The sequence below is a fragment of the Xyrauchen texanus genome, chromosome 14, assembly GCF_025860055.1.
Source record: "Xyrauchen texanus isolate HMW12.3.18 chromosome 14, RBS_HiC_50CHRs, whole genome shotgun sequence".
Lineage (NCBI taxonomy): Eukaryota > Metazoa > Chordata > Actinopteri > Cypriniformes > Catostomidae > Xyrauchen > Xyrauchen texanus.
This window is the reverse complement of record NC_068289.1, coordinates 32,211,692-32,232,459: the sequence shown is the minus strand read 5'-3', so window position 1 is coordinate 32,232,459 and position 20,768 is coordinate 32,211,692. Positions and strand designations below refer to the sequence as shown.

Genomic DNA, 20,768 nt, shown 5'->3' with positions numbered 1-20,768 from the left:
CCAAAAAAAGTCTTGCTAATCTCAGTGATTCAAATGTGACCGTGATGTTCCTTTAGATATAGGGAAGGTACAACTGCATATTGCACTTCGTATACTTTGTTCACCTAACCATTATTCACATCCAAGCCATTTGGACGGGAAAGACACTCAAGTTTCAGCTAATGCTTTTAGAGAGAAGGATGCTGGATTCTGTAATAGATATTCAATAAATATGATACTGTTCTCAAGATAGCAAATAGTTCTCAGTTAAAATGAAATGACCTTTTACGTTTCAGATTTATTTCAGCATCCGTTTTGCATGTATGTTAATCAAATGCGGCTCCTCTATAAAGACTGAAATATAACTGATAATAATATATTGCAAATTTGTGCGTCACTCGTGAAATTCTTTTCCAAGATAACTAGTACATTTTTCTGGAACTAGTCTAAACCAGAACAATCTTTATTCATAAATTTTCAGAGGGCCACAAAGTGTTACAAAGTCTATTACAAATATTTATATCTTTTATTGATAGATTACTTGTACAAGATGTACATTCTTTTTTTGTAAAACAACAGAAAAAAACTTGATGGCGAATCATGTTTGGGCATGCTTGCATATGCAATATGATGGAATATGACGAATTCCTCGGAGCATCAAGAAAATCTCAACAAAAATTATATTCAAAGGTATTATGGTTTCACCCACCATCCCTGAAATGTTTGTAAACTTAAACACGCTACATTTTCATCAAACAAATGCACTGCAGTCACACGTTTGCTTAAAATTGTTGCAAATGTTAACATTTAAAAAATATATAAAAATAAACGCAAAGCCATGTAAATATGTACACTTGAAATTTGACTATTTAACATTTATAAACTTTCAGATAGAATAATAAATAAAAGCAACTATGACTTCAATTAAAGAAACCGAAACATTCCAAAACAACAGCAATGGTGGAAAACAATGAAAAACAACCCACGATGTAGCATTTACTGTTAGATCTACTAGTTCAAAGGCAATTGATGTCCGAACTGGCAATTGGTTTCCTAGTATGGTCATGGAAATAATACTGTTTTTGTTCCCTTGGTAACAAATTCTTGAGCATATTAAATTTGATATTTTCAGGAAACCATATAATAACTAGCTTCTTGTTTAAATGGAAAAAAGACTGCTGAAACGTGTAATACTGTAAATTATTTTGGAGCATTCAGTTTAATAATTCTGCCTACTATTACTGTCATCAAATTGTTTTGTTTTTTGTTGGAAGAAGTATTAATACTGAAAACAGGCACTTTTATGACCCGTGAACTTAGAGCATTTGTGTTATATTTGTACAGTGTGAAATAAATGCCTTAGGGTAATATCAATATCTCTTTAAATGCACGTGTACAAAACTATATTTGAATACAGTTAAACCTCAGGGAGTCATGGCACATAGCAAATGAGTTAGCATATTATCCTTTACACAGCTTTGAAAGATGTGTTTGTGGCAAAGAACACATCAACATCAGTGCGAAAAAAATCCCAACAACTTAGAATCGTTTTGTTTAATTAACAAACATCAACCGCTATATTCAGTTTTCAATATTTACAGTATTGCACTTAACTGCACATAATTGCATTTCAGTTAAACTGATGTTTCTTAACATTTTAAATCACAAAATTGCAGTTACTGTTTATGCTTCTGGAAAAAATATCATTTCAGTGAAATGAGAGCCAAATTACTTAAATAGTTTCCCCTTACATAGTAGTATGTCTTGCATCGTAAACACCTTGATACAAGACCTGAAGTGCAAAAGCTAGTTTCACTTCTATTCCAGGACACATCACATAAAAAAGAGAGCACAAAATATGAGAATGAAAGCTAAAGTCCATACACATGCGCCCAGAGGAAAATAACAGCAATGTAACATTTCCTCCCAAAACAGAAATAATCATAAGAATTCCACTAAAAACCAGGCGATTGTACCATCGATGTTATTGCTGTTTCCAGTCTTTGTCCACAGCAGAATGAAAGAAAAAAAAAATTAAAAATGCAACCGCTTTAGATATGAATCATAATGAAGGGTTATCATGGCAGTGTTCAACACAGATGTATGTCAGTTACAATGGAGGCCAGCCCCAATAGTTCTATCCTTCAAATGAACATGTGCACTAGGCAGTGGCACAGTGGTAGGAGGCAAAAATGGCCATCTCTTTGAGGTTGAAATTCCAAAGTTTCAGTGTCTGTCCATAAAATGCACTTGTTCAACCTCTAGCCTCACTCTGTGTCTGCCATTTGCTTTTTTAAAGTCTTCTCTCCTAAACGCTGGTTTTCAGACAGACATCCAGACATTTTTGTATGGTCCTGGAGCTGTGATCTGTGCCTGGAAAGGGCTGAGCCAGTGGCCTCCAAGAAGTCCTGCCTGTTGGGCGAAAAGTAAAAGGTGATTCATTGGTATTTAATTACCTTTCTCTACAAGTGGTTTGTTTTGGCAGCTGGTTTTTTGTGACTTTTTTGTGTGTCTCCCCTTACACCCCTCGTCAGTACACCTTTTTCTCTTTTGTTTTTATTTTGTTTTGTTTTAACTGTGAGTGTCACGGCCTTTTCACAGGCTAAGTCTTGTGTTAGAAGCAATTATCAGTTCAGAGCAGCAGAGAAGCCCATGGGGGTCAGAGTCCCAGCGCCTCGGCATGTTTTCTTGCCTTGAGTCGCAGGTCAGCGATGCTGGAGTTCTTGCTATTGCTCTTGGCAGCCGCTACCACGGCGGCTGCTGCAGAGGCCGAGTCTGCCAGCGACGCGATTGGTAATCCAAAGGGTGGGGGTGGGAACATCAGATAGGGAGCGTGGGCTGCGAGGTGTGGGTGCAGGTGAGGATGGGAGTGTGCTCCTACCCCCTCCAATTGTAACTGAGCTTGGACCTACGGGTCGAGCAAAAACAAACACAGAGTTAGTCACCGGCCGTGGGGTCAGCTCGAGGAGTGCCAGGGATCTGGTTTCAAGCTCGGACACTGTTCGGTTTCCCCCTGCCGTTATTACTAACTGTATGTTTTTGGTTAAAATGTTCAGTGCCAGCTCATTCAATGCATTCTTTTTCATCTGATCTTGAGCTGAATTATGCAGTGTGTTCAGACAGCTTAATAGTCAAAGAAGTTCCATCAGTGGAAAATCTCAACATATTAGTTTGATTAATATAGAAACTTTCCATACAACCTTTAAAAGCTGCAACATCATGTAATCTTAATTATATATTCAATGGCATAAATAAACAGTTTCTCACCCAAAATATTCATTCTCACATATATATAAATATTTATTCTGATATTTCCTGAATAAAATATCAAGTTGCAGATTCTTAGCAATTATTTCAGTAAGATGAGGTGAAAATTAGACGTACGCTGACTTATTTTCTTATTTTCTTTTTTAGCATTCTTCTCATGTATCTTACACTGCGCAGGGATCATTAATATTTCAAATCTTTACATTTTGCAGTCCAACTAAAATACAACATCTGACAACCAGTTTTTGACACAGGAAAATAATGTTTTACCAGTGTTTCTTTTTCTGTTTTCCACTAGCATGCAAAGCATAGGGAGATTACGTTGAAAAGAGGATAAATAATGTCAGACTTGGTAGTCTGTTATTTTTGGAAAATAATAAGGCATGAATACAACCTGCCTCCTCTTAATTGCTTTAGTGCTGGCAATTTAACCACAGGCCTACTTCATCTATGGAACATCAACGTATTTGAATGAACTCTGTGTGAAAATATTCATACAATTTAAAGCTGCCTATTGCTCCAGAGTCTCCAGATCAGTCAAATTGGACTGCATAACGCTTCTAAAGTGTTAGTCAGAACAACAGGTGGTGGACATTTGTGGTGTTCAGTATGCAATCCTCACGCCTCTGCCCTGCCAATGCTGCCTAGTCCCGCACAGTGCCAATAACCATCACTGCTTTATTTCTCCCTTTCATAATCTCTTTTATCTGCACTTCCCCTAGCTGTGCTATTAGTTTAATTATGGCTGCTCTCTCTTCTCTCGGTGATAGTCTCGTCAGACAGTTCTTCTCCACCGCTTCTGAAAAGGACACCGTATGAAATATCTCTTGGTCTTTCTAATCACACTCATCTCTCATCGGGACCTGGGGGTGAAAGGGTCGCTTGAGTTCGACACCCCCTTTGGGACGCACCCTTCGAGCAATGCATGGACACCAGCGTCAAAACAGATGTTTGGTCAAAGCCTAAACAAATCTCAACCGCGACATTAAGGTTAACGATATAGTGGGGGAAATCGACTGAACACGTCACAATATTTTAATCTAAAGACCTTATTCAGAGAAGCGCCATGTTTCATTTTGACGGAAATGAAAAAGAGGTGTTAGGGATGGACTTGCTGTATAAAGCTGTATACAGTTCCCAATTTTCACAGCTAGTGTTTTCTGTAGTTTTGACCCCTTACATTTTTTCAATGTTGCTTTAGCTGAACGATCAACAACACTTTAAAAATCAGTACAAACCACTGAAAAGACTACGGCTTCGTTTTCATTCCCAACATATATGGCGATATCCTGACTAAGGCCCATTGCTGAAACGCCACATTAAAACGCTCATTGTAGGCTATAACTGAATAAAGCAGTTTTTTGTAATAGGTTATTTTCCTACCTGTTGAAATGGCATTCTAAGTGCGCCCATATTCACGTAAGGAGCGACCCTGCATGCGTCCAGGTGACTCGCAGTGCCCAAAATAACGCCTGAAAAGAGCAAAATAATACATTAGCAAAATCAGTCATATTGTTTTTGTTACATGAAAAGACACGTGCCAATGTCTTATCCATCTGAACTACAGTAAATCGAACGAGTTAGAAATAAAAAATGGAATGTTTTGTAACTATATATTAATAAATAATATAAATATAAATATATATATAATATGTTTTAGCTTTTTACCTTTGTGCATTTGATTTTCCTGTTTTCTGCATTTCGCCCTTCTGTTCTGAAACCATACCTAAAATACAGAAACAAAAAGTAACCATTTTAATCACGGTCACTCTTCATCTCGACCTCCACCGACTATTTATAACTTTATTATTTACGTATTAAATTGCACACCTATGCAAAGTTCCTGCAATTAAAATGGCTCCTTCGGCCAACATAAAAAAATGCCTCTGATAATCTTTCGAACCTTAATAATTATAAGGAAATTCAAACATGTAATTGGAAAAAGACTTCTGTTATTGATTGGTCCACAATTCTTGTTTATTATTAATAAAGCAGTATTTACCTTTTGCACATTTGTATGTGTATTTTTTAACTGAGTCGAAATTGATCCATTTTGTTTCGTAAATGAAATGTTTTTAGCTTTAGCAAATATGTGCCCTTTGTTTAACTATCCTGTTAACTCACCATTTTATATTTCAAATGTATTTTCCAGTTCACTCATTGGTCAATTTCCTGAAGCAAATAGGATGCTGCTTAAACATTAGGTCTAAAATACATTTTGAACCGTTTGAATTGTAATGTAGCTTATACAGCTTTCCATTACCTGCTTTGGGCAGCAAATGAAGTCAGTGTCCTATAAGCGCTGCTGTTTTAAAACACTCAAGTGGTAATACAGACTCGCTCTTTAAATTTGAAAGCAAATGGTTTTTGACAATTTGTGCTTTGTAAGATGCATTTTTATATGAATAAATTAGGCTATTATTATTATTATTATTATTATTATTAAAGGGACACATTTTTAATGCGCCAAATAAATGCATCATTCTTCAATCTTTTAATCGATTGTAATTATCCAGCAGTATGCTATAGGGAAAGTGAGCTACACTGGTTTCGACAGTTATTTCTTCATTAAGGACCACTCAATGATGCAGTTCACAAATACCCTAATCTGATTTCCTTTTGATTTTTATTAGAGACAGTGAATAATGACATTTAATTTAGCACTGCACCAAAAAACCGAAAGATATTAGTCGTAATTGAATTACTGCCTTCTCACTGATGTCTCATAACTTTCAATTAGATTCTTGACAGCTGGTCGGTGTGGGGTTTCTGTAGAACATTATAGTAACTGGTTAATATCAACTGGCTTCCCTTGCGTCTATTTCGATTTCACTCTGAAATTTCTGCGCAATTTAAAATTGAAAACATTCATAAAATGTTCTTGTGAAGCATCTCTATATCGAATGAGGGACGCTTTATTTTAACGCAGTGTGCTTTTTTTTTTTTTTTTTTGCTTTTTTTTTTTATTTATTATTATTATTTATTTTTTATAGCCTATATCAATTCGCAGCTCTTGCAAGCTGACCCATTATTTGGTCTGCTCTTTAATCGGATTTCACCTCCGCCTCTGAAACATTAAACATGTCGTGCTTGCAAGCTGTCACACTAAACATTGTTACTTATTTTCCCATTCAGTTGTGTAACGCGGGGTATGTCACTGTAGGAGTTAAGGCAGAATTGAATTATTCCTAATAAATGTTTATAGGAACAGTATATCAAGCCAATGGCAGATATTACAAAGATAAGATTGGAGAAAAAGAGGTGAGTGACACAAGAAGGTATCCCCTGCAGCTGTGGTTCAATCTCTTCATTAATTTTAATGATGTGGTTAGATCTTTCTGCAGCACATAAGCAAGTTTTCCTTTAAATTTAGATGCTGCTGCTGCAAGAACTAAAAGGGCTATTTCATATCCACACCCTACTGAAACTGAACCTGCATAAATCGGAAGATAACAAAAGTATTGGTGTATGAGTGAAGAGACTAACAGCTGTCTCAAAATGTTTGTAAATTCTTGGCGCGTTATTTAGTAGGCCATATGATTTACAAATTGAATCTAGCCTAAGAAATCTGTGTAGAAGGGATGCAGGCCTATTGCAATTTGCATTATTTATTGTATTATTTTTAAGTTAATTTCTCTATAACAAATTGTCTCAAGAGGGACTTAACAATAACTCGTAAATGGATTTAGCCTCTTAATTAAAAAAAAAAGAATAATAATAATTCTGTATAGATTACCATCAAATTTACTCTAGGCCTATGGCCATAAACGCCACAACACCCGTTATTATTGTATTATCACAGGCCCACTGTTTACTGCTAAAGGCAACATTAATTACAGGGGGGAAAAATAAATAAAAACACGAATAATCTTTCAATGTGCGTGGAAATTAATTTATTAATTATACTGCACTGATAGGGTATGCTACATAGTGTTACTGCTGTAGGCCTACTTTAAACTGAATCAAGACGATGGAAGCAAAACAACGAAAAATGAGTTACACGCAGGACCTCCAGCAGACATCAGGTTGTTTTAATTGCCACTAAAAGAATAGTCTATACTATGATACATTCGTTGATAAATTAATCTACATCCTCTTAGCCAATGTTGTCAAATGATTAACATTTAAATGTAAGAATAATTTAAAGTGAATGGTGCATGTTTTATCCGAAAAAATTTTTAAATCTTCTTTTAGAATGCAGTTTCAATCGACTTAGTCTTTTTAGTTTGGACAGAATTTTTTTTTTTTTTTTGGAGTGTAAGACTTAGAGTTTACCTGCACACGGGCCTCTGACAGCCCCAGCCTTTGACTCAATTCCTCCCGCATGAAGGCGTCCGGGTAATGCGTTTCATCAAATAAACGCTCCAGTTCATTCAGCTGCTCTAAGGTAAAATTTGTCCTGCTCCGTCTTTGCTTCAGTTTACTCTGTGCGTCCTCGTCCTCTGATTTCACGTCTTCCTTCTTGTCTTTGCAGTCGTAAATTCCTGTGTGAAAACACAACACCAAATCATCAACAAAGTCTTTCCTATATAGAGTTATAATGCATTGAATGCTCGGGTTTTTAAAAAGGGTTTACTGTATCTAAACTGTATCATTGAAATAGTTTTATGAAATAAATAAAGCTAAATAAACCGACTCATACGAAGAACGGAATTTTAACAGCGTAAACACAGTGTCAACAACACAGAAAATAGTTTCAAAAGTTTCACTGAATTTACAATTTTTAACATACAAAATTTAGGATGTAGCCCTAGAATAAAACAAAGAACTCAACTGTGTTTTGAAACTAAATTTATTGTGAAACGCGTAATGTAAATAAAGCTTTTTTTTTTTAACAACAGGTTTCGTAATTTTTTTTATAGCTAAAATTAAAGTCTCAGACTCCTAGATTCATGCGCGGAAATAGATTAGTATATCATAATGTAATCCTAAAATCATATTTTAACATAGAAAGTGACGAAGTTTACAAAGAGCCATTACAGCTTTGCACTTGTTTAAAAAATAAGAGCTGGACCCTCGTGCCATAACAGTATAATAACTATGTTATTAACTATGCAGTTTTGGAAGCCCAATTTAAATCTGCAAAGTTTTGTCATTGTTGTTTTATAATATATGCTACATTATCAATAGAATTGAATTTGCAACAGTGTTGTTTTATTATTATTATTATTACTCCTATTAGCCTGTTATCATTATTATGTTGCTGTATTATAAAATAAACTCATGGGCCATGTCATTGTGAAAGCCAGTGTGGATAGACAAGTGTACAACGCTTTTCTTACAGTTCCTAAAGTAAAACTGGTATAATTTAAAACTCTCTTTCGAGCTAATATGGCACATGGCTCTGTGTTAAAGCCCAACTTTTGGAGATTTGTGAGAATAAAGACTAAGTAGTAAGCGTCTTTTTCTCATTTCCTGGCAATACAAGAAACGCGAAGAAATAAATGGCCAGATCGTCCATTCATATGTGACAAGACTGGGGCCTATCGTTTTGATTGTAATGACGTAATTGCTGAAATGCATGTATAGACAATCCTACTCTTGTGTATTTATTGCATTCAAATGGGCTGTCGTATATTTCACTAAATTATGTAGGCTATGTCTTCATACGGCGCATATAACAACGAACAAGTGCCCATTGCATCAGCTGAATGTAGCTGTATTTCTCCACACGCATGCTTGTTAGCCTCTTAAGACGATCGAAATCAATGTATAAGATAATGAAGATGATCTCAGTATACACGTATCCAGCTTTTATTGATATTTCTACAGCGCCAAACGCACAGTCAGACTTGCGCGAACATTAATTTCACACGCCTAATTTTGAACACGTCTCCAATGTAACACACAACACTTTGCGGAACTGTAACTCACCGTCAGTAGCCCTTGTCACGTTAAACTCCTTCAATTTCTCCTTTTCCAGCTCCACGTGCTCCTTGAAAAGGTGTACCGGACAATGGTTGTTGCTTTCGGTAATCTCCTGAAGGTTGGTCTCCGAGTTTCCCAGTTCTCTGGCTCGGGCTAAACCACTCTCCAAAACTTCCCTGTACGTGATGCTCTCCTTGCTGCTCTCTTTGGTTTTCTGATCGAAGGATTTCGACACGAACGCCGTGAGTTCTTCCATGGCTGATAACAAAATCCACTAAAAAATTACCCTAACGCGACACTTTTTGTCTGCTCAACGGTGAAAGCGGCGATATATTGGCGTGGAGAAGGTTTAGTTCACTCCTGCTGTTATGTCTGTGTTTTTCAGATCACACTATTTATACACGGCCACATCAGCCCGGCCCCCATCGCCATCATGTCTGGAGTCATTACAGGCGGTTCTGAATTCAACTTTCAGCGGCTTTTCCTCAAATCAATGCTGCACTGGATGGAGTCCCGTTAATTTAATTATAATCAATTAGGATTCCTACAGTGATGTGTGGTCAATTGGAAATGGGAACCGTGTTAAATTAATTCTGTGATAATGCTATTGACGCAATTAGAGGGTATGAATATTATAGCATGCAATATCAGTTTTTTGTGCATTCTAATATATTGACGTTATATTGAAATGAATAGAGAATAACGCTGGTGGAAGAAACTATTCATGTGAAAATAGACATCCAAGGTCATCCAATATCTACACAATTTTTGCTAAATAATTTTCAAAACTATAAATATCTGAAAATAAGTGTCTTATAATATTGCCCGTCATATTATCCATAATATTTTAGGATTATGAACAAATGACTTGTTCAAATGGTATCGTAAAATTGCCGCTTTCGCACAGTTTTGTCCTATAGGCTATACTTTAGCTTTATTTCATTAGAAAATGAGTGATTTTACTTAGCCTACTTGTGCTTGTCGTTTTGTAACAATTTAAACGGGGGAATAGGGCTGACTATTTTATGTAAATATAATTTTCATCAATGAACAAAGAAATAAAGTTGGTGTGATTGCCTTTGCAATCCTTTCAATTTCACGTTGTGTTTGTGATCGAGCTTTTGTACATTATGGAAATTGTACATTATGGAAATTGTACATTATGGAAATTGCATGACAAAAGTAATTGTGCTGTAACACCCTGCGTCGTAATATATTGTGTCATTATGATGCAAATCATAATGACTCAGGATATATTACACATAAGATAAATCTTAAAGATAAATCATCTTCATTAATCTTTAAGAAATTTAGAACAGCGTAGGCTATACCATTTCAAATAAAGACTACAGGCGTATTTTGATATGAAAGTATTTTTGGATCTCTCAAATTGTAAGACAAAATCAATAACTCCATCAGTGGCATAACCATGAACATTTGTTTCTATTTCACAGAGTGGTTATTTTAAAAATGCATAAGAAGCTCGAATATGGTGCTATGATATCGCATGCTCGGATCAGTGCAGGGCGAGAATAAAAAGGGCAGAATCAAAAGGCAGTTATGATCCCCTGTGTATATTGAGCACCATGGTGTGAAATCGCTCATGTAAACCTCGCAGATGACGTGCTTGATAGCCGTTTATTTATAAAAATCAGTCCTCATTTAAGACTCTAGTAGCTGTCATATTTGAATAGCTTATTTTTTCTAACACATGACCATGTGGTTCATGTTGTCTAATTGTCTTCATTTAAAGAATATACACTCTGAACGAGAATGAGATATTTTTCAGTTTGATTTTTGAGGTCGAGTAATAATTTGTATTATTATTATTATATTTTTTTTGGTCTGTAAAAATTTAAATCATCTTTGCGAAAACTAGACATAATTTCTAAGGTAGGCTATTATTATTAGCCTATTATTATTTATGTAGGCCTATTAATTAATTAAATTTTTCATGCAGTTAATTGTTTATAAGCGCTGATACTGGTTGCAAACTCTGTGACAATATTTTAAGGGTCACATATAGGCTAAGGTTGAAGGATCAAGAGTGTCAGGTGCATCTTTGATTCCTGGAGATTCCACGATTTTGCTGTATAGTTTCCTGAAACACAGGATTACTCTTTTCTCAGTTGTTTTTAGGACAGCTTCGAGCAAGGGATAGGCCTTAATATTTTCAGTTTTTCTGTTGTAATACGTTCTTAAATTGTTGCTCGCTTTAATGGATTGTAAGACTTCAATGTGGCTGGTGAACATGCTTTAAAAGTGAGTAGATAGCGCACAATAGATGCCGCACATCCACATGTGGCTCCCAATCAACAACAACCTCCAGGGAATCGAAATATCCACGTGGGTAAAATCGACAAGTCATTGTGTCCTTACTCTGCTTCAGTAGTGTCAAGGGAGTTTAGTGCCAGAAATTCTTTAAGGCGCAAGAATCTCTCGCTCTCTCTCTCTCTCTCTCTCTCTCTCTCTCTCTCTCTCTCTCTCTCTCTCTCTCTCACACACACACACAATTTTGTGAGTGTTCAAGGCTGGTTCCACTTTATGTACTTTTGGAAAAACTAATTATGAAATTGGGTTTTTCTTTTACAAACACCCTTTTTATTTTTGGTTGCAAGTATAAACAATCATGGCGCGAACAGTGTGTGCTTGGCAATTTTTTAATGGGCCAAGCCAAGTTAGCAATCCTGAAAACACATCAATGTAAAAATGCTGCTCAAGATGTTGATTTCTTGGTTCTTTTTAAATCATTGGTAGAATTTAGGGTTGCTATTGAATTTGCATATTACAAACAAATTGATAATGTACCTTTTTTTACAATGAGGTGGGGCGTGAGAGATGCTTTAGTGACAATTAGTGAGTTTAGAAATTTGGTTTTTAATTGGTAATTTTTTTTTTTTTTTTTTTATTTATTTATTTTTTTTTGTGTGTGTGTGTTTTGTAGCCTATATTAGCTCTGTAATGTTTTGGAAAATGGGGTAAATTAAAAGGGTTTTAAAAGTCAAAAAAATCTCTCTCTCTCTCTCTCTCTCTCTCGGAAAATGTATCTTTTTTGGATTTGGTGCTGCATGTGCGGAGTAGGACTTATGAGGAATTATGCATTAATCACATCACAATATACACAACAACTTAAAATACCCAGTACAGTCTACAAAACAAATGCTGTTTAAATCGTGTTAACATAAATAGTTAATAAAAATAGGAATATGGTCGATTTGTAAACAAAATAAAATAAATTAATTCAGTCATTATTTTTTTATCATGTCTTATTCGGTAGCTAGCTACGTGTTATATCATGGCATAGCTAAATACTACATATATGTATCCATGTAGGCATATCTCAAGCAGCGAATTTCTTATGTGCTACTTATCCACATATTTTCTACTATGTTTTTGGGGTAAGTAGACACAATTAAATCACAATTAAGCTCTAAAAGGTTTCACTGGAAGTGACCGAATTAAGGTCGGACAGGTTGATGGATTACAGTCTGTATCTAGGCTGTAAAGAAATAAATAAATCGTCAAGTGAAATGTCGATAACAGTTTTACATCTGAAGCCACGGGCGATGTGCATGAAAATATATGACATCGAAGGCGTTGTGCATGTTGAGAAACACAGCCTGTTTCTGAATCTGCACAAAAAATAACACACACACACACACACACACACACACACACACACACACACACACACACACACACACACACACACATAGAATAAATAAATCTCTATTTGTCAGTTTAAATGATTATATGCGCCTAATTCTAATATATATATATATATATATAGCCTACCTATACTTTTATTTTGTCGAATTCAATTAATGTCACATGACCTGCAGCCCGTGTAAAGCAGGCAGGTGGCTACTGCCACTTTAAGAAATAATTGCTCTGAATTATTTGCATCCCCTTAATCAATCGGCAGAGACAGCAGGCAGGATCCTGGTTCCAGTTATGCAAAACGTAAATGTAATTATGCCTTACCGCTCCTAATTGTGTGATTGTAAAGTTCATTCTCCTCTCCTTTGATTAGCTTTTGGCACATTATTAGCAAATAAACAGCTTTATTAAGTTGGATGCCATTTGCAAGAGGCCTGACCGTGGCCCCTTAAAAGTAAAGCAAAGAGCTCTAATGTAAAATTTGTGTCTATATTGGCAGCAAGCCATTTAATCGCTCAGCTAGTGTCAGTGAACCAGTCCATGCTTCAGCTGAGCTATGTATGTGTGCCGTGAAACTTCAAGCAGCACTCATTCTTAAGGGTTAGGCAGCTTGTTAATAAAGTGGAGGGGAAAGTAGACCCAAGACCTTTCTCCGGGAAGTCAAGGCTAACTCTGACAAATGCCTTAAGAGCGTTTGAACTTGCTCATTCACTCAGATTAATCCCTTATGTTCACGAGACCAATGCTTTCTAAATTCATATTTAAAATGGGAGCTATTTGGTGTTGTTTTGAGGCACACTGATTACTTCAGGGTTTAAACCCCCAATTAAGTGCAATGGCCTACCTACCACCAGTGGCAGACAGTTTGGAGGGTTATATGCACAGGCATGCATGTAGGGAAGATAATGAGGCGTAGTTAACCCCAACAGGCTTCATACTATCTTTTGTTACTCTTGCTGTATTTTACATTTAACCTCAGAAAAACTATATACAGTAGCCTACATAGTTAAAAAAAATAAATATATATATATATATATATATATATATATATATATATATATATATATATATATATGTATGTGTACATGTGAAATTATGTGTAAAATATTTTCACCTAAAGATTTTATTTTTACTTTAAACTACATATCTATATCTAAACACAAATTACATCTTTTCGGTCACAACAAAGTTTTACAGATTTAATTCCTCTGCAATTATTTTATTCTTGTAAAAAAAAAAAAAAAAAACCTTTGTAACCCCCAAACAATACATGTAAAAATATTGATTATCAGCAAAATGATGGCTAAAAGCCAAATGTTCAACTCGGAAGCCTGAGACCACATTTTTCTTTTCCTTTTCCCTCTGCTGCTTTCTTCCCATAGGCTGATGGTATTAAATTGACTTTATCCTTGAAACATAATAATCCACAGAGTACTTGGTCAAACCTAATGCCCCAAGCCCTCCAACCCCCCAATCTCTCCCTGAATAAATTCTCTCTCTCTCTCTGAATCTTTATAGATACAGCTGATTGTAGAGGCCAGGTTGAGGTGTATGGATAAATCATTGTTTGTTGTTAACAGAGGGCCAAACAGCTGCATTGTAGGTCAGAGAGAGTTTTATATTTGATTCTGGCATTGTCAGGAGGCTTGTGGGGAGACCTGAGAAGAGGTGACTTATGTAAGAATTTTTGGAGATTTCATTTTAGACTAGCCATTGAGTACTTTTAAGCAGACCAGCAAGGAGTGGGCTACAACAATCTACTCAAAAGGCTAAAGACTAAACAGGTATCTGTGTGTGATTAATAAAAGTATGAATATTAATGAATACGAGTAGCTCTAAAATAAATAAATTCTTTGTTATGGAGGAAGGCATGGTTAAAGGAAAATTCTAGACTTTTATAATATTTTGATGATGTATTAGTAACAGAATACATGTATATTAGTCTTGCAGGTAATTTGACTCAGAACTATTACATCTGATTATATTGATGCTGAACCATAACTGTAGAAGCCCTCAGAAAGCACCAATCTCACATTATTCTAAATATTTCATATTTAGAGAAAACTGTGATCGCTAACAATGACAGGACTCTGTCACACTTCAGCTGAACTTAATTCAATTGTGGACAGTGGTTTCACATGTTTGAAATTAGGTTTCTTAACTTAAAATTACTATGTAATCTCAACACAACCATTTTGTGTAGACAGAGCCTAGTTGAATTAGGTAAACCCTACAAAATTTGATGTTTCGATGTAAATATCTTTTATTTCTTTGTGTACTAACTAGTGAATGTGAAGGTTACTGAGAAAGTGAAGCATGCAGTAAATACATGTTGGTTGGATGCATTACAGAGTGTAGTTTAACAACTATGCTACGGTTAGCACAGAATTTGTCCTACTCATGCATGTTGATTTTTTTCTTAACTTAACATATTGAATAAGCTAACTCATGCATTGTAATGGTACTTAACTTTAGCTCTTTGGCTCATCTTATAATCACTATGTAACCTCAACTTGAATATGCCAAGAAGACAGAAACTAGCTAACCAGTATAAGATAGTACAGTGAATGTTAGCATGCTGAATGCATAATTGAATGCATGCTAATTGGATGAACCATGCTTTGATTAGCATAGTAATTGCTGAACTAGCCTACCAATATACTGTAGAATGGTCTAATAATGCACCTTTCCTCAACTAATCTCAAGTTCCACTATTCACCATAATGGTAATCCCCAAAAAACTTAAACATAGCAGGAACTCTTCTAAGAAACACAACAAAATATTAAACACTAACAAGTATCTCCCTTTACACTTTGAAAGTAGGTAGAGTAAATTTCCTACAATTGAAAATTGAAATGTCTTGCCCAGTTTCATCTGTGCTACATTAACACCACAAAAAGTAGTTCATATAGTCATGTAGTTAAGTAAACTTCCATTTTACAACTTTAAATGGATAGAATGCAATGAAACCAAGTTGTGACAAAATGTTCTAGAATTGTGTTGCTTTAGAGCTCACTGTAAGTGACAGTATTTGATTGTTAAAACCCATCCATCTAACACTAGATACTATAATTTGGTAGACACGCTGCAGTCAGAATGCCCAGTGCACCACAATGAAGATCTAAGTGCAGAATGCATCCTACAGTAATGAGTCGTGTATGTTAAACCATGATCTGCAATGCAACAACCATGTTCTGTCTGAGGTCAAGTGAGCATGTAGCTTGCCAGCCAAGATGTGACAAGGGAATTTGAGTAAGAGGATCTTTCCTGATCATATCAGAGTTAATAGCTTTGGACTCATGGGAAATAAAATGCCTCAGCACAATAAGCTCAAATCAATACTATGAAAAAGATTTTATGAAAGATGCACAATGTGGCATTTCATCCTACCAAGCACCATGCTGACTGTCATCTGAGAAAGCTTAGTTGTGGAAGGCTGGAGATGTTCAAATAACTATTCTGATAGTGAATGGATACTGACCTAGCTGAGAAGACAAGCAGATGTCATGTTTTAGATTCTGATCCCCAGCGTGGGATATGGGTGTGTCAACATAGTCCCACGACAACTCGTAATAATTCATACGAGATGGCAAAATTGTAAGATATCATACGACATGACTTGTATGATAATTTATGACTTTTATTTCAGATGGGCCAACCAATCAACAAACAATTTCAAATCAATACAATACACTCCTCCTATCCAACACTTTCTTTAAGAAATGAAACATCTGTGTACAAGTTTGTAATTATAGTATTTATGCAATACAAATGACTGTTGTCATTTGTCTATGTCAATAACCTCCACTACACTTCCCCTGTCTCGTTCTAAACCCCAGTTGTTGTCTTCTTCCTTGGTACACCAAAGTTACATGGTAATTTCTGAATCCATTTGGTATCATAAACTAATAACGAACTATATATTTTTACAGCATTTCCGAATCTTTGTTAATGCTAGTTAATAAAATATGATTGTTTATTGTTAGTTCATAGTGCATTAACTAATGTTAACTAATACAACCTTTGATTTTAAAATGTATAAGTATATGTTGAAATTAACATTTACCAAGATTAATAAATCCTGTAAAAGTATTGTGCATTGTTAGTTCATGTTAACAAATGGAACCTTATTGTAAAGTGTTACCAGTCATTCTACAAATAAAATCATGGTTAGGTTTAGGGTTTGGGTAGGGGTAGGGGTTGGACTTTATGGCTAGGTTTAGGTTTAAGGTAGCGGTTAAACTAAGTCATAAGTTTTGTACATGCTAACTCATACAATGTCGTACGATTTCGTATTATTATTATAACTAGTCAAACAGTAAGACCAGGTTGGTGTGTTATCCTATCTCAACTTAATATGCAAAGACTACAATAAGTAGTATAATTTATACTGTAGGTTGATTCCCACTAAAAGATTTGAGTAGCTCTAAAAAGAGAGGAATTAGTTTTGTTATGGAGCAAGGCATAGTTAAAGGAAAATTATTGGCTATTAAAATGTTTTGATGACATACTGTATATTATACTGTATATTAGTCTTGCAAGTAATTTGACTAAGAACTATTACATCTGATTATATTAATGCTAAACCATAACAGTAGGAGCCGTCAGAAAGCACCAATCACACATTTTTTCCTTAATCAAAAGCATTGCTCTTTTTGACCAGCCTAATGTACGACAACATGAACCAATGGTGTGAGTTTGGGGTGGTACCATCTGTTTATCTAGGGAATGTTAATTATTGTTTTTGTAATTTCATAGGGTGACGCTAGTTGTGCAGACATTACACACATTTCACCTTTAACTGGTGAACAGCTTGGCTGTAATGGTCCAGCAGTTAGACCAGCACTTAACCAGCATGATCCAGCCTGAACCTTAAAGTGCTTCTAGAGATTCTGTGCTCAACCTATATGTGTAAAACATTTTATATGAAACATAGCTAAAAAAAAGAAAAAAGAAAAAGGAAATCATAATCCCAAGATACACATTCCCTCTGCAAACAATCCTAATGAGGCTGTTCTGTTTTGAGTCTATCAACTCTTCTCAGAGCTACTTCTGGCAGATAAAGAAAATCACACATTTGTTCTTGTTTCTGAGGCCATTCCGCCTGCAGTCTAGTTCAAAAGCTCCGCTCATTGCATGTGTTAAGAAAATAATCTATGGGGGAGCTAGTGATGGCTGCATCTTGTGGTCAAATCTAAAGACCTAACATGCCTGCAGTTGTTGATGGCATGCATTAATTTGCTAAATGTGGACAGGTATCATTTTCATCTTGCTCAGCCAACCCCCTGATATGCAAACAAAGTAGACCAGCAGGATTTCTCTTACAGTAAATGAGCGGTTAAATGAATGGCATATATGCACCATTATTTCAGACTCTAGGTCTCTAGTGTCCTTTGGACAAGGCCGACTCATTTACCATGAATACAGACAAGCTTTTCTGCCGCACCCTGCACTTGTTCAATCATGCGGTTAAATGCGGTAAAAAAGCAGCATTTTTTAATTAAACACGTTCTGCGTCCATTTGTTGGAGGCTGATTTATGCACTCATCTTAAGATGGAGAAGTCACTGATGTGCAGGCTCATTAAGATTAATTAGTGACGGGATGCAGAGTGTCGTGGCTGTTGAAGAGGCACTGACGATGGCCAGCACTGCCAAGGTAAGGCAAGTAGTCTCTCTCTCCCTCTGTCTTCCTCTCCCTCATTTTCCCTTGCAGCCTGAGGGTTGTGATGGAAGGGGGTGGGACTGAGTAAGGAAAGGGAGAAGGGGGGGCACACCATCTGTAGACATGTCCCTCAGCAGAGTTACCAGTCACCCCCATCTGTTACGCTGTGTCCCGCTGTCCCCCTGGGCCAAGCTATTCAACCACTAACAGAACCAGAAATGGACAAAGATCAGGAGCTTTCCAGCACAAAAACGCAGACCCTTAGGTAAAACAGGCCTAATTTAAAAGTTGGCAAAAATGAAACAGGTAGACCAGACATGCAAAAATTAGTTCACCCAAAAATGAATTATGTCATTATTTACTCAACCTGATGATGTTCCAAAAACCTTTTTTAACACAAAAGAAGATTTTTTTAAGAATATACACTGCATGTACAATTATAAGGCGTATTCTGATCTTATCATTATTTCCATGCATATTTTCCAACTCCAAACCATATAAACATGAATGCTATTGTATTCAATTATTTTCATGTGGTATGTATTTGTGTAATGATGGAGGGTGTGGTGAATTTGACAAACACCTTATATCAAGGTGCGCATAATTATTAGCCAGCTTCATTACCTCCAAAATGGGCCAAAAAAGAGATTTAACTGGCACTGAAAAGTCAATTTTTTTTAAATGCCTTTCAGATGGATGCAACACTCTTGAAATAGCTAATCTACTGATGCGTGACCATGAAAATTAACTGCAAAAGACTTGAAAGTAATTAAACGTGAAGCTACCTCCAGTGCCCCCATATTCCAGAACTGCAACCTACCTGGAGTGTCCAGAAATGTTTATGTTTTGACTGAATACAACAGAAGAGTTGACCTACAGCCAATGAGAGAGCAAGAAACGGAGCACGGGAAGTTTCAGTGGGAGGAGTCCTGATGTACCTGCAACAGAACATCAACTAGCATGGCTGCGATATCAAGAAAGTCTCATTGGACCGAAGAAATGGAGGAAAAATTAGTGGAACATTGGCAGGAGCACCAGTGCCTATCTGATGTTTCATCTGAACTGTACCACAACCGGGTGGACAAAGAGAAGAGTTGGAGAGGAATTGCCAATTCTCTTGGACAGTCGGGTGAGCAAATAGGTAGATTTTTCAGTAGGACCTACTTTTTCATATTGTAACCAAATAAAATATATGATGCATTGAAGCGCTTAAAAACATACACATCAAATTCTGAAATGCATAACATATAACGTAATTTGGAGTCCAGGCAGAGTCGTCGGGGATTCGTCAATAGTGAAGTGTCTTGTAATGTGTTATCAGGAGATACAAAAAAGTCTGTGATGAGGTCTTTCAGAAGGCCTCATTGGCTTAATTCAAAATACTCCAACTTAAACAGATGATGCATCCTAATTGACTAGCGCAAATACATTTGGAAGGATTCGTCGTATAATTTGAAAACGCTACGACTTCCATGACAAGGCAGTCAGTTTTGTAATATTAACGGTACCATGATCCAACATCTTTGAAAGTCGTGTAGTGTGTAGGAACCATAATGGACACAGGGCACCATTTTGAGTAAGGCACCAGCAAGGTGGAGGAGGGGTACTGGTATGGGCTGCTATCATTAAGGATGAGGTAGTTGGACCTTTTTGAGTTGAAGATGGACTGAAACTCAACTCCCAAACCTACTGCCAGTTTTTGGAAAGTACATTCTTCAAGCAGTGGTACAGGAAGAAGTCCTCAGCATTTAAGAAGGCCATGATTTTTATGAAGGACAATGCTCAATCGCATGCATCCAAGTACTCCACTGCTTGGCTAGCCAGCAAGGGCCTCAAAGATGCCCAAATAATGACTTGGCCCCCTTCCTCACCTGACTTAAATCCCAGTGAGAACTTGTGGGCCCTTTTCAAACGTGAGATTTACAGTGAGGGTTAGGGAAGACAATACACCTATTTTAACAGCATTTGGGAGGCTGTGGTTGCTGCTTCAGTGAAGGTTGATCGTGAACAGATCAAGAAACTTACTGACTCCATGGATGGAAGGGTTGTGGCAGGTATTGAAAAGAAGGCTGGCTATATAGGACATTGACTATTTTTGAAAGGCTAAAAATGTTATTTAATTGTCATTTTGTGTTACTTATTTTTTGCACTCAGTGATTACCGACCAGGCCAATGGTTCCAGTGCCCAGGGGCCCTTGACTACCAGGGGGCCCTTGACTGCCCGAGGGTGCCCTAGGCTTTAAGGCTGCGTAATCTAGTTTGGTGATCCCCCACTTGAAAACCCTTTTGGGTATGAACAACGAACCCACCCGCTCAACAACTTTTGGGTG

General features: G+C 36.5%; 1 protein-coding gene across 1 annotated transcript; it reads right to left on the bottom strand.

Moving 5' to 3' along the window:
- Nucleotides 1-576: 576 nt before the first annotated feature.
- On the bottom strand, nt 577-9,466 carry LOC127655153 (short stature homeobox protein-like). Its single transcript, XM_052142798.1, has 6 exons — nt 9,121-9,466; nt 7,522-7,730; nt 4,915-4,972; nt 4,630-4,718; nt 2,672-2,887; nt 577-2,391 (listed from the first exon to the last, which is right to left on the bottom strand). Exons 1-6 carry the CDS (start codon nt 9,368-9,370, stop codon nt 2,302-2,304), a joined length of 912 nt encoding a protein of 303 aa, XP_051998758.1. The 5' UTR covers nt 9,371-9,466; the 3' UTR covers nt 577-2,301.
- Between the last annotated feature and the right edge of the window lie 11,302 nt (nt 9,467-20,768).